This window comes from Corvus brachyrhynchos, unplaced genomic scaffold (genome assembly GCF_000691975.1).
Source record: "Corvus brachyrhynchos isolate BGI_N302 unplaced genomic scaffold, ASM69197v1 scaffold48, whole genome shotgun sequence".
NCBI classification, from domain to species: domain Eukaryota; kingdom Metazoa; phylum Chordata; class Aves; order Passeriformes; family Corvidae; genus Corvus; species Corvus brachyrhynchos.
Window position 1 is genome coordinate 181,453 of NW_008240027.1, and position 14,866 is coordinate 196,318.

Genomic DNA, 14,866 nt, shown 5'->3' on the forward strand with positions numbered 1-14,866 from the left:
GCCCCGCCGCCAGCCCCTGTCGCTGCCCGCTCCCCTGCCGGTTACCATGACATTTGATCACCCACGAACGGGCTCCGGCAAGTCTGGCTGGGGCTTGCTCGGTGCGGGGATTTGCTCCGTTCGCCTGCGTGCGGTGGAGGAGGAGGGAGCCCCATGGCACCGCAGTGTTCATTGCCTTGTTCCCTCCGAGATCAAAGAACCAGAATCCAGGCGGATTTGTACCGCAGATCACTTCGCTTCCTCCTCCCAGACTGTGCACTTGTTCTTTTGGCAGCCGATTCATAATGTATTGAGATTTCCCTTTGTGCTGCTGCACATCTCCCGGGTTGGCACGGAGCTGTGCCGACCCACGCGGTGGCCGCTTGGCTGGAGCACGTCAATGTCCCGCCCTGCAGGACCAGTCAGGATGTCCACGCTGGCTCTTTCACAGGAGGGAGTGCTGCTTCTGAAGTGCTCCGGCTGTGATTAATGTAGCAGCTTCCCAACAGCAGCTAATTAATAATGCTTAGAGTGGCTAACCCTGCTCAGACATCTGTGCGTTGTACAGCTGCTCTTGCAGTGGCTGATTAACAGAATTAAAGGATATACGTGGGACAACTAAAAAGATCTAGCAAAACTAGCAGTATATGCCGTGATAATAATGCATCCACTGCCCAAAATGCTACTTACTCTGGGATCTCAGCGCCTTAGATGTTTTTGGTTTGGTGTTTTTATCATACCAGTGATGGTTTTATCGCTTTCCCACAGTGGATGGGCTTTCAAGTGCATCATATCCCTCTTGAACTTTGCTGTTTACTTGCAGCTAAAGAAATGGAAGTTGAAGTAGGCATGTGGTGTGCTACAGATTTTTATCACTGCCATTTCTTTATTTTTTTATCGAGGTAGCTGGATCAGAAATAATAAAAAAATATAACACTGATCTTCGGGTTAGTTCCAAGTAATGAAATATAAGATTTTCAATTCTATAAGCTTTAAGAAATGTGCACAATGAACTTAATCTTTTGTATATCTCTTTATGGCATTTCTCCTTTGCAGCCACTGTCTCTTACATACTTTAACAGAAAAACTCAGCCTACAAAAAGATGAGAAGAGCAGATAAGGTTCATAGGCAAGCCAGTCCTACTCCAGTCCTCCTTACCCTCTGACAGATCAGGAAGGGCAACTGATGCTAATCTTCACCACAATCTTAAGGCACCTGGGAAAATGGAAATAACATTTTTAACATCTTAGCAGGTCATGAGCAGTAGTGTCAATCACAGTACCTTGGCCTGATTCCAGTGTGGGAATTACATTCTGCTGAGCAAATGCACCCTATTGGATTGTCAGTGATGCGCTTTTTGTCTTACATGGTGTGGAGTTGCTGAGAAAAGCTACAAGAGTTGGGGTTCCCTACTGCCAGAAATATTTTAATAGTGGATTCGGTCAATCTACAGTAACTTTTCCTCCTTGTTCATCAGTTTATTTTACAAAAGTACTTTGAAAAGTGCAGTGCTTCACCTGCTGTAACTCAGCTATTGAGTTCCAGGGAACAACTTCAAAAGCCTGTGTGTTCGGCATGACTGAGGTCTCTGATGACTGACCAGATGCTGGTGAGCTCTTGAAGACACTGCATGTATTAAAAGTCTCTTTTCAAAAAATTTCCATCTCTCTGTTGCGACCAGTTAGTGTGGGAATGTTAAAACAGGGTGATAGAACTTTCTATACAGGGTAAATAAAATAGGATAAGAAAAGGGCAATTCCTGCAACTGGTCATACTGAAATTATTGAAGGCTGCTGGTTTTACTGCTTCTAAAGAGTGGAAGTGAAGATAATGGGGAAAATTTTAAAAGGCACTTAGCAAGGATAGAGCATTTTATCAAAAAAGGCAAGGGGTTTTGTGTTGGGTCTTTTTCACATCAGAAATGTTTTCCTGCAAATGCTGAAATGAAATGGCTCTCAAGGTAGCTAAATGTGTCTGAGTAGGTTCCAGTGACTCTTGGGCAATGGGAGCACTCAATAACAAAAGAGGAAAAAAAACATGTCTAATATGATCTGTTGAACTGGAGCATTTTAATCAGAGCTGAGTTCTGAAGGAACCAGGTGTTATTTTGCTCCTGGCAGCAATTGAATCTTCACAGGTTTTTCATGACATCACATCTTTTCCATGTCTTAACCAGTGACTCATCCTGCTTGCCTGTTTGTTCCTATTTCTAGCTGCCAGCAGGAAACACTAAGCTTAATGTTAAGATTCTCTTATTAATGACACATCCTAGTCTGCCCAAGGTCCCTCTCCCTTGTGATACCTGGTGGGTGGGTTGTTTTTTTCCCCTTCCTCTTTCCCAAGGTGACTTTTGTTTATCTGATTCTTGGTGGCTTCCACTCCAAAGCCTGCTTTTGCAAAGGCAATGTGTGTGTGAATGTAACATCCCCCTATAACCACGGGGCTGGGAAGTGGATTATCCCATCTCCAGGGCTGACCAAACTCCAAACAAGGTGCAAAAACCCATGGTGTGGGTGTTACAATGTGACATTTAATAACAGGGTAGAAGAAGTCATTCCTTCACTAGGTCTGATGAAGCCCCAAATTGTGGTGGGTGCTGAGTATTGGGGTGAACATAGCCTCTGTTCTGACTCTGAGCAGCCTGAGCAAGGATGTTGCCAAGTATGTGCAGCTTGTAGATGTTGCCAATAGCTGGACAATAAGCAACTCTTATTCTTGCATATTGTTCTTCTTTAAAAAAAACAAAACCCATGGAAATCACACCGTAATCCTTTAAAAAAATTTGAAATGTTTATTTCTTTAGAGGCTATTTGTCACATACACTGCTAGAAAAGTCATGGTGCTAAGGAGATTAAATTCAGTACAGATTAGATGTTTCAGTGACATTTTATTTGGAACAAAGAACTTGTGGCTGGAAATCTTCACTAGAAGAAGGATGGTTCGGAATCAGGGATTCTGGTTTTTCAGACCTGCAGCAAAGAGCATCTGTCATGATCTAAACACTCAAATATGTTTCTTGTGTTAGTACCTTGCAGCTTCTGCTGCAACAGCCAAGTACATTTAAGAAAAGCTGATTGTACTCCTATTGTGAATGTTTGTGTGATGGATCTTGAGACTAGAGGGCATCTGCACACAATGCAAATGCATTTAGGTCTTTTTCTTCTCTGGTAAACACTGAATTTTGAGTGCTCATTAATGCAAAACCTTCAAATTTTTGTTTCAAGCTACCCACTAATGGTCCTGTGGGTGTTTTTAATTGTTTGTGTAAAGGACAGACACACACATAAGCAGCAGAAGAACAGAGCTGTTAGCACACTGGTGTAAATGCACCTCACAGAGACCCCTCTGTGCCTGCTTACAGCCAAGCTCTCTGGTTCCTCTTCAGGGACGCCTAGCAGGTTCCTGGATGCTGGGGGCTCAGGCTGTTCTTCCCAGGCATTTGGCTAGAGTGTTAATTAGTGCTACATCACCCTTCTGCTGATCCCCACCTGTGCCTTGTGTACTTGTCTTCTAATGAGTTTGTGGTCTACCTGGAAATCTTGCAAACAACTTGGCGGGAGGGGAGTAATTTCTGTCAGTTGTTTTCTCCTTCATTAGATAAACAACTTGAGCTTAAAAACCTGAAATGACTAATTACCTGAAGTTTGTGGTGTTTTAAACTGAGGGAAGGACAAGTGTTGTAAATGCTGAAGAAAGTGAGCTCAGATTTTGCAGTTTGTTTTATTTTATTTGTGCTGAGGCATCTGTGTGTGTGGGGTGAGGTATGCACTTAAGCTCTCATGGTGTGAGTCAAGAAAATTAAGCCAGTTTATCGCTGTCTAAGAAGCTAGTGTAACCTGAGGAAAAAAGTAATTTCAGGGTGATACTACAACAACTGAAATGCAGTTGGAGAAATGCCACTATAAGGCTGTGAGGGGAAATGACATGCTCTGTATCTGTACAGTAAAACAGAGCGAGGAAGCCATCAGTGACTCAGGAAGAGATGAATCACATCTCTGCATTGTAGCACATGGCTACCAGGGCAGGGGTGTGAACAAACTTTATATACCATGAGATACAGGATGCCTTTCCCTCACACACACTCCTCTGATAACCTGAGAAGGCAGGCCCACAAGTATATCCTAGTGAATATGCAATTTCACTTTCTAATGATTTAAGTGCACTGCCCACCTTAGGACAGGTTATGACTGAGCAAATGCATGTTATCCTTTGGGGTTCTGTACCTCCTGCAGCCCCATCTCTCACTAATGTATGAATTGGGGCCCATCCCCACACACAGGGGGATCACAGTCAGAATACTGAAATCAACAAACCAGATTTGCTTAATTTCAGAGCTTTCAGGAAATAGGACAATATGGCTTTCTCAGTCCAATTCCTGACTGAGCCGAGGCACTAAGGTGGTATCAGGGCAAGTTTTTTAAGTCACCCTGAGTGTCCCTTGAAGCTGCCTCCCAGGACAGCCTGGATGCTGTCCTGGGTATGTCCCCACAGCTGAGTCCTTGCTCTGACCTGTTGTCAAAATTAATTTATTTCCAAATTATTCTGCATGTGACTTGACAACGTGTCTTGCAGTCACTTACTGCCTAGTCACAGCCTCATGCCCTAAGCCAGAGTGAGCACTGGTTAAACACAGAGGAGAAAATAGGACATGAGATTTGGAAGGCAGAAGAGCCTCTGAATGCAGGTATCAAACAATAATGCTGTGAGCATGAGAAGTGGAGAAGCCTGACTTCCTATGGATTTGTTTGGTTTTGTTGGTTGCAGAATCTCTGGAGTTACTAATACTGATTTAGGGCCTTCTCCTAATGAGACACAAAGAAAGGCTCTCTCATGTGAATCTTGTGGTGCTGGGAAAAGATAATCGTTGCACTTAAGCTTTTTTCACAGCTAAGGTATGCTTAAGGTCTCTCTTCATCTTACCAACTACTTTTTGTGTCATATGTAAAAACATTTGAACACATTTTCCCTCAGCAAAATTTGACCAAAAGTGTGTATGTGGAGACTGATGTTTTACTGAGCCTCATGTCTTTAGGAAATCAGGCTAAAATAAAGCAACTATCATCTCTCTGAATAAAAGAACAATACTATTACTGCTGAGACCTTCCTTCCTTGAAGAAATATATTTAGGATCTAGTTGTTGTGGCTGGTTTAGCTGTTCAGCAGCTAAGGGGAGATTGGTGTCAGTGAATATGAGAGTGCTGGCAGGAAAAGAAATGGTCACTCAGGCTGCCGGGTGGAGCCCACCTCATTCTGATATTCCCACCTCTGACCTGCTGTCCGGAGGGAGCAGAACAGTTCCTCAGCCAGTGTGCAGTGCTTCATCATGATCAGCCAATGGGCTACCCCATCTTGAAATAAATACACACGTTTAAGGGAAAAAACCACTTATTTTCCCAGAGAACTGGTGGAGAAACAGCAAGATTCCAGCTGCACAGCCTCTCCACTCGGAAATTCACAGTATGTTACAGCTGTGGATAGTCTCACAGTAGTGCAATAGCAGAGCCTTTTAAGAAAGCTGTAGGGAGCTTATTTACAAGCGCTGTCCTCCTACAGAGAGGCTCTGTGATGTTCTGGTGCTGAACAACAGGTGGCCAGAGACTGGCTGCTGTGCGTTCTGCAAGGGCCAATGGTGTCTCTTGCATGCAGCAAAAACAAAGCTGCATGTATGGGAATGATGAGGAGGATGATTTTAAAGCTGAGTAGTTTCCTACCCACTGTCTTCTGGGGATGTGGTGATGTGCTGAGTCTGATCTCTACTCCTGCCAGAGTGCTCTATGTGAATTTATTTTATTCTTCCAACTAGTTACATGGTTGTTTAGTCCTTTAGAGTCTTTTTCTTTCATCACATTTTAAACCAGTGGCAGTAAATGCATTCTTCAGTTTGGGTTTTGGAGGACTAAAAGATGGTTCATTTTAGAACTAACCCATCACAGTAACTATAAGTTGACACCTCATACTGAGCGCACACTTTGAAGGCGATGCCTTTTGGCTCCCTGCAGCTGTTTCGCAGAGCTGCCATTTGCCATAAGAAGGATGAAATGTGTTCGAAAGATAGACACCTTCTAAGTGAGAGAGACAATCGACTCCTTCTGGGTGAGAGCACACGACTTCTCTCCCTGGTTCAGAAGGCAGGTCCAGAGGGAATGGATTAGGCTGTAGGACTGCTGTTTTGGTGTAGAAATATTCCTCAGTTTGAAAATAGGCTTGCAAAATGTAGAGGAAAAGTGCTATTGGCATCCAACAGATGGTAGTTGACATGTTTTCTAGCTGTCACAAGCTTTTCAGAATTCTTCTGTTGCATATGCCAGAGCTTCACCTTTGTGCTGCCCAGCTGAACACAGAAATGACAACTGCAGGTGGAGGAACTCTACAGGAACTCTCTGGGTAAACAGAATTAAGATGAACAAACAGAAGAGGATTAATAGATCTCAAATTAGTATGTGCACTTCAGACTTTGTGATTGGGATATTCCACATTAAATTCACTTTGTATAATAATGTTTATTGTATCAAATCTTTATTTCTTGTCTCTAACCTGAGGCAAGAAAGGAGTCGCCAGCAGCATCTACCTCAAGGACATTTTCCTGACCATGACACTGAATTGCAACATGTGAATATTTTCTGCCTGGTACAGTCCTGGACTGGTTATTTTGCCTCTGCTTTGAAGTGTCAGCTTTCAGTGAACTCTGCTAACATTTTATTATTGCATTGGGCCTGAGGCAGAGAAGACCAATTAAAGGGTTGACATCTTCTGTATTTTTTTAATAGTACATGTGTCAAAATGCATTTAAAAAATAATGGTTGATGCAAAAGCCTAATTAATGCTAAAATGTAAGTAGAGTTCATTTCACTTGGGAGCAACTGAGAAGTCCAAAATGTATAATAACAAAAAGTGGTTGCTTTATTTTTTATATAGGACCTAATTACAATTCTTGCTTCTGAGAACTGAAGTCTTAAAGCCTAAATATTCCTTTCTGTTGCAGGATACAGCTGGACAAGAAAGATACAGGACCATCACTACAGCCTACTACCGAGGAGCCATGGGCTTTGTCCTCATGTATGATATCACCAGTGAAGACTCCTTCAATGCTGTGCAGGACTGGTAGGAAATACTGGAATACCGTTGTTGTTGTTGTTGTTGTTGGGTTCGTTTGGGTTTTGGCCAATTCTCTCCCCACATTTGTTTGTTGAGAGCATGAGACATCCCACCCTCCATAGTGCTTTGCATCACTGTGTTCTTTCCTCTTCATCTAAATAATTTGATTTATAAACATTCCTTAGAAAAAGTTCTACAGCTTCACTTTAATGAAAAGGTTGTAATTCAGATATTGTAGCATACTACAGTACTTTGTGCTTTTAAAAGTATCAATTTACTGTAAAGAAATTAATCCCTTAATGCTTTTTTGGGCTTATGAGGTTTCTGGCTATGCTGCTAAAAATACAGATTAACAGTGGTTGTTCAATCATATCTCAGGGATTTGGGGAAAGGCTGTGTTGATCCTCAGTAGTGCCCTGTGACTCCACTCAAATGTCTCGAAGTCATTTCTGCTGGTTACCTGGTTCCCTTCACTGCAGATAAGAATGGCCACCGTGGTAAGAAGGGCAGTGCGGTGGTTAATGTGCTCTCCTGAGTCAGATTTATTTGCAAGGATCTCAGTGACCTACTGGGAGCATGTGACATCCTGGCTGTGACACTGGCTCTCAGCATCTGCCTCAGCCTGGCTTTCTACTGAACACCTATTCTGTATCCCCTAAGCTAGGCTGTAACTCAAAAGCTGCAACAACATGGTTTGTTGTTTCAAGCGATTTGTCTTCTCTCCAAAGCTGCCCAGTTTTTGTTCTCTCTGTTCACTAAAGCAGTTGGTCATGATGGTCACATTCAAGATGTAGTCTCCACTTTCAGCCCCCCATCCCCAGTACCACAACCCCACATGAACTGCAGCCCCATCCTGAGCAGCCCTTCAGCAGCTTGTGGTAGAGGAATACACTCTTTTCTTGTTAAAAACACAAACCCAGAGGTTTTGCCAGAACCAGTTTTGTCCATCAAGTTTCATTCACCAAGCTCAGATGAAGCTTTTTCTGCAAGTGTCTGCACAGGGATGTTTTCCATAGGTGTGCAGGCATGTGAGCTGGGGCAGCATCTTTCACTAAACCATAAATATTTCCAATTTGGTTCCCTGATGAAACAAGATCCATATGAGCACACTGTTCATCTACCTGTCTGTCTGTAGGTTCTGCTCTAGCAGGTTTTACTTATCAGTCTTAAATTAGCTGAAAATTACCAAGTCTCAGTCTCTGAGCTGTTATTATTTTAAAATTTGCAGAGGTGGAGTTTAACTTGAAGCTTTATATTGGAAGTAGTCTAAGGTCTGTTCTATCAAAGGCAGTGGTGTGAGAGTAAGAACTGGGAAAGGTCAGCTTTGTCTGTTTGACTTCATGTCTTCCTGTGCCATGGGAGCTGCAGGAATATCTTTGCTAAGAGCACCTTGTCAGCCAAAGGACAGAGGTGAACCATCAGTGTGTTTTTCCTCTGTATGTCAGGAATCTTTCCAACCAGCTTTAGGGTTCTGAGCCCAAATGAGATAGTGGGGTGGATAAAAAGGACCCATTTCCTTCCTTCCTGAAGCTTGTCCTCAGGAGAGGAGATGAGGGCTGCTGCCAAGCCAGCATCTCTGGGCCAGCAGAGTCCTCTAGTGGCTATTGCAACTGGGAGATGGTTTTTCCCAGTCTGCAAAATTGCTTTCTAAACATCCGAAGGCACAAGATATGGAAAAAAGAGCTTTTGGCTGGTGCTGGTGCTGCTCTATCAGTGTCTGTAATTCTCTATCATAGCAAGTGGGATTTTCTTTGGTTTTTTTCCCCACACCATTCTGCATGATACAGTTATGATTAAAAAAACTTATTACACTGGATATGGTCTTCAGTCAGGAGCTGTACTCTCCATAGAAAATTAACGTGGCTACTACTTGAGCTCCTTTGTCTCCATCTCTGGTTCATTGGCACATGACTGTTTTAACAGCTCCCTCATTGGGCCACAAGGGAAATAAGAATATCCCTCCCAATCTGCCAAATTACTTCTTCCCTGGGAGATCTTTTATCCTCACTCTTCTTATGGGTGGATGTCCTGAAGAGAATCCTGGTTTGCTTTGTGTCACTCAGACGTCTCCTAAACCAAATAAAGGCACTTTCTCTCCTGAGTGAGAGGATCATGGTTGTGTATCAGGTATTCAGACAAACTCTCTAAGTAGAATATGAATGCAAAGCAGAGTCTTTCCTTCACTGACATGAATCACCTCAATTAATGATGTTCATCATCTTAAAACCACTGAGAAAGAGACACAATTTAAATGCATTTGGGAATACCTGGAACATGACTTGTTCTCTTGTTCACTGGAAGATGTACAACATATTGTATGAGAAGCCTTAAAATGTTAAGCCTGAGTGATTTTCCTTACTGCAGTGTGGCAAGAGTTCTGTCAGGTTATTTAACAAGAAAAAATACAACTAGGCAAACAGAAAGATAGGTTTTAACTGATATTTGAAAATAAGTAACTATTTCAGTTGAATATGTCTTTCCTGTAGGGTGAGTGAAAGGGTTAAATGAGCTTTCATAGCTTGCAGCTCAGTTTCTAGAATTTTTTTTAGTAGTCTTCTTTGACAGCTGTTATTTGATGTTGGGTTGATAGTTGTGTGTAGATAAATCAGTTGTTTATAACTCATTTGAAACTGCAATGGAACTAAAATATACTCAGTACTTGAAACTGTAAAGTAAATAGAAGATATTATGGAAGCTCTGCTTTGGACAATCTAGACAATTTCATAGAAGGAAAATAAAAATTGGTAAAATTTAACTTATATCTAAGTGACAGCTGAGTTCATCAACATTTATCTTTAACCCACACTGAATTGTTGATACCTCCATGTAACTGTGAACCTGAGACTATTTTTCTTCTAAGCACAAGGCATGAAGTTTGTGCTTTTTTGTTAATTTGGGGAATTCAGCACAAACAAGGCACAGCATTTTATTGTATCACAGAAATATGTTTCTCCCAGTGTGTATATTGGGCTGCCCTGATAGGTGTTGAAACAGCTCCATTACACAAGCCTTGGTATTTATTAGTTTATCTTTCCAAAAGCATCTGGAAATTTTCTGCTCTTCTTTTTGTATGGACATCAGGGTTTCTTTTACATGTTCTTCATAACTTTTTTGGTCGGTTGGTTGTTTTTTATTCCTAAGAAGAATAAAGATTGGTGTTCTGTAAGAGGTTTTCCACTGACTTGTATAAAACAAGGAGAAAGATGCATTTCTCTGGGAGATCCTTCATGCTGTTTGCTTCTTTTTCATTTTCTAAGTTACTCTGTTTAAATAGTTAAGATTTATGTCCCCATGTGATGCCAGGGTACAATGAATTTTCATGTGAAATGAATCCAGAGACTGAACTGTGAATCAGAAGAGGAGACTGCTTTTAGTTGTTTTAAATTGAACCTGGGGAGACTTTATTTCTCTCTATTGCTTATGGAGGGAGACTGGGGAGATGTCATCTTCCTGGGCTTTTGGCTGATTTCTGCAGTCACCCCCTTCTCTGATGAGCTTTGAGAAACCCCAGAGTCCCAAAAAAACTCATCACAGATTGATATTAGCTCTCATGGGGCGTGTCTACATGGAGGCGTTCAAAAAAGTGACACTGGAGGAGCTAAAATTGGGATTGGAGTGAGTGCCTTTCCAGGAGGACACTAGGGAGAGTAAGAAGTTTCATTGCACACAGTCTTTGTTTATTTTTGCATGTTGCACTATGGGCCTGGGCTTGGGTGAGGTTCCTATTCCCCAGGGCAATCCAAGCAGGCTGCTGCTTCAAGGCAAGTTGCACAGTGCAATGACACCCTTTTTCCCAGTTATCTTTGGAGTAACACAGCTGCTTTCCATGGAAAAAAGCAAGTAAACAACTCAAACTAATTAAAAATTGTCATTAGTAGATCAGAGCTGGAGGCTGCTGCTAATTCAGAAGAGAAGGAATCAAGTGCTTTATTGTTAAGGGAGTTAAGGAAACTTACACAGAAGTAAAAGTTTGAGAGGACTCCTGGCTCTCCTGGGAAGTGGCAGATTTGCCTGAAACTGTAGTGTCCTGCCTGGAGTGGTGGTGAGCAGGGGCAAAGAGTGGGAAGGTGAGTCAGGGAATGCAGGAGGATGGAGGAGGGGAGTGTATGGCTTCTGGCAGTGCAGCCTAATTACCCTTGGGAAGAAGGGAGCCTTAAAAGATAGAGCTGACTTGGTGAAGATAAAATAGGTTGTGTGGGTCTGAAAAGATGGATGAAAGTGAATGCTACTGAGCTAATAATGTTCTGCTGCTGGCTCTGGGACACCTCACCAAGGATGGTGGGACAGGACTGGCCCCTCAGGATATATTAAAAAAATATTCTGTTTTGTCATGGAAAAGTTCTAAAAAGGCTAAATGTAAGGTCAGAGCCCCGGGATCCACAGTGAGCTTCACTCCAGTTTCAGCACATGAGCCACAGAAAGCTTTAGAGGCTCCAAGTTCACCTGAGTGCTCCTGCCTAAGCTCCCATGCACTGCATCCCTGTGCCCCTGAAGCTGGTGTTGGTCTGTCTTTGCAGCTGCTGTCTCCTGCCTTACCCTTAGTCCTGCTGGGTTCAAGTATTAGCTCATAGAGCCTTGCTTTGATCTCATATCTTCCCAATTTGGTAAATTCCTGTTTCTGCTTTTCAGTTGTTTCCATGTTCCTATGTGATTTTCAGTTTCCATCTGTTCTTATGGAGTTCCTAAAACTCTACAGCAAAATGTGCTGCAGAAAAGGAGAGAATTATTACTGTTCTGTCTTATATAAGAAGTTGTAAATCCAGCATGAAGTGTGCATCTACTGTGTGGCTTTTTCTGTAGGACAATATCCTTCAGAGCTGTAACTGATTGTTGTTCCTCTGACACATGACAGCTGAAAGAGAATAAGCTTTACAAAAAGCCTTTTTTGTCCCTAATCTTCAAAAATTACTCGGTTCAGTTTTTTATCTGGATCCTGTGATCTTTAAAACACTTGCAAAATCTCAACAAGAAACTTTGTTGTCACACAAAGTTAAGGAGTAGTAAAATAGAACAGTGCTGTGAGTTACACAGTCTGCATTCTTGCTTTGTGTGTAAGCCTGGTCATTTGTCTTGGGACCCACACACAGCCTGGGGATGTTGATACTGCCATTAATGGTACTTGTTTTCATATTTAATACAGGATTGTATTTTGGCACAGCTGATGGAACGTAACCATCTCTTTTCATCTGCTGTAGGGCCACACAAATCAAGACCTACTCCTGGGACAATGCACAGGTGATCCTGGTTGGAAACAAATGTGACATGGAGGATGACAGGATTGTTCCCATGGAGAAGGGGAAACATCTGGCGGATCAGCTGGGTACATGCAAAACTTCTCTTTCTACCTTTTTTCCTCTGCTTCTCTATACTGTGTTCCTTTAGTTTGTACAATAATAAGTCCTTCCAGCAGTAATACTTCAATAATGGTCTCACAACTAAGAAGTGTAATATATTCTAGTTTCATATTTTACTTGTTTTGTGCTCATTAGGCCAAAAATACCTGGTAGAATAATTGTAGTGTTGCTGTATCTATAAAGGTGATGTCTAGGGGTGAAAGGAATATAAAGCTTTTGTGAAAAGCTTTTATTAGCTTAGCAGAACAAAAAGAGAAGAAGGTTTCATAAACACAATTCTGTCTCCAAGTACCATGTACTCATTGCAAATCAATGCAAACATTGATTTTTGTTGAAGCTTTTTTTTTTTTAACTAAACAATGAAAAAGAAAGAAGTTTATATATCAGAACTGAAGAATTGAGTAAAACATATTTTTAAAATGTACTAGGCTTCTCTATCCAGGTAAGAAAATGACATTACGTTATTGATGTGGGATAGAAAAAGCAAAACAGTTCCATTGAGAGGAAGCTGGGATTGCAATGAAAATTTTATAATGAAGAGCAAAGTAAACTAATACTTCTTTATAATTTATTTATCATTTTTCATTATCTATTATAGCATATAAGATATTTTAAATATGAAATAAGGGATCTACGTTAAAATTTAACTATTCTGTTGTCTTTCATTAAAGAATTCAAAGTAGCAAGTAAATCCTGTTAAAATTTCATTCAGGTAACAGTGAAGACCCTTACAGTGGGCATAAATATTTGCTTAGCTTGTAAGAGTAGAGATTCTTACCAGACCCAAAGGAATTACCATCATCCTCAAGTTATAAAATCCTGTGTTGTCTTCAATCCTTAGGCACTAATTGGAGGGTGCATAATAAACTGTTAAATTGGGGGTTCTGGAGTTCCAGGACAGTAGTTTAAAGTGTGGCCTTGAAGGTGTAAATTCTACATATGACACACACAAAGGGGTCCCATTCATGGCTGGAGCCTTGAGGCACTGCCATCCTAAACAAATAACAAGCAAATATCAAATTAGACCCATTGTTATTATTGTAATAGTAAATCTTGACATGTAGGACTGGCAAAGCAAACAAAGACATGGTTAGTTTGCCAAGTCAGTTCTGTGCTCTTTTTTACCCATCAGAATTTAATCTGCTTTTGAAAACATGAATGTGAATAAACTTGGTTCCTGGCTTGCAGACTCTCAGAAAGGTTGTGGATGCATGCATGGGCACCTATTTCACAGGAACAATTACGCTGCTGGTAACTGAAAATTTGTCCAGACCAAAGTAGCAGCAAATGGAGTTTTATTTTAACTCCCACTCCAATTTGGACTTCTAGTGTTTTTTTCTCTTCCCAAAATTAATCTGTTTGTTTCAAGACAAACTTGGCATCTAGAATCTGAATCCTTTACTAGTGGGACACTTCAAATCACACACACACACACGGTTACCATAGCAACTGATTCCATCAGTAGGAAACTGTTTCACAGAAGAATCCCCAGTTCTGCCCCGACCTGGTGCTTGTCCAGCTCACCCTGGAGAAACACACCCCAGTGCAGAGCAGCCCAAAAGCTGATCATGCCTTTGGGAAGTGCTGTCCCAGCCCTGCTCTTCTGTGCTCCCAACTTCCAAAACACTCTTTTTAAAAGAGCTGAAAAATAGATCTGATTTTATCAGATCAGTTTTTCATTATAGTAACTATGCCAATGTGTACAGCATTATATGAAATTATTTTGTGAGTTAGGTGGGAGGAATCTCTTTAATTGGCTATTGACTGCTTAAAGTGCTAATGTTCATCATAATGATTCACATAAAGGTTATCCCCTCAGCATGTTTCTCTAAATTTGCATAGTGACATTAACATCATTGAAATAATTCCCTAATCAGATAAAGAAATTGTTATTGGCCTGAATGTGAACTGAACCAAAACAGATTGGTGTAGCAGAAGCTGAGCCAATGTTGGACTGACTGATATCTAAGTGCAGTTCTCTGATTTCCTATGCTTTTTATATACATTTTTATTCATCAGCAGAACAGCAAATGGGGCAGACATAACCCCTGTGTGATGCAGGACAGCCCTCCCTGTTTGCTAACAAGGCAAAATCTCCACCGTCACTTCACCCCTTGTCCCATGAATCTTAAAAAGGGTTTGAATGGGGTGGATATCTACTTAGCTCACACATCGAGGTGACTCAGCCTGCCAGCAGTGGCAGACTGATCAGTTAAGACAAGTTTTCTCTTTCTTTGTGGCAGAATCAAAGGAAACTGATGCAATGCAGAATATCCCCAGAATGAAGCACAACAGAACAGAGCTCATTGCAAAATAAACTCTCCGTGGTGCCTCAGCTCTCGATGCTGGCAATTTAATAACCTGACAGGACAGAAGCAACAGCTTGGTTGGCCTTTGAGGGCCCTGGGGTGAGGGAGATAAGGAAATGCTTCTCAGT

General features: G+C 41.5%; 1 protein-coding gene across 2 annotated transcripts in view; it reads left to right on the forward strand.

The window, feature by feature from the left end:
* RAB3B (RAB3B, member RAS oncogene family) overlaps nucleotides 1–14,866 on the forward strand; it is a 50,612-nt gene that overhangs the window by 33,278 nt on the left and 2,468 nt on the right. For both annotated transcript variants that reach the window (XM_017743590.1, XM_008640744.2), the window contains 2 exons: nucleotides 6,963–7,081; nucleotides 12,271–12,395. In XM_017743590.1, coding sequence (XP_017599079.1) covers nucleotides 6,963–7,081; nucleotides 12,271–12,395 — 244 coding nt within the window. The remainder of the gene's footprint in view (nucleotides 1–6,962; nucleotides 7,082–12,270; nucleotides 12,396–14,866) is intronic.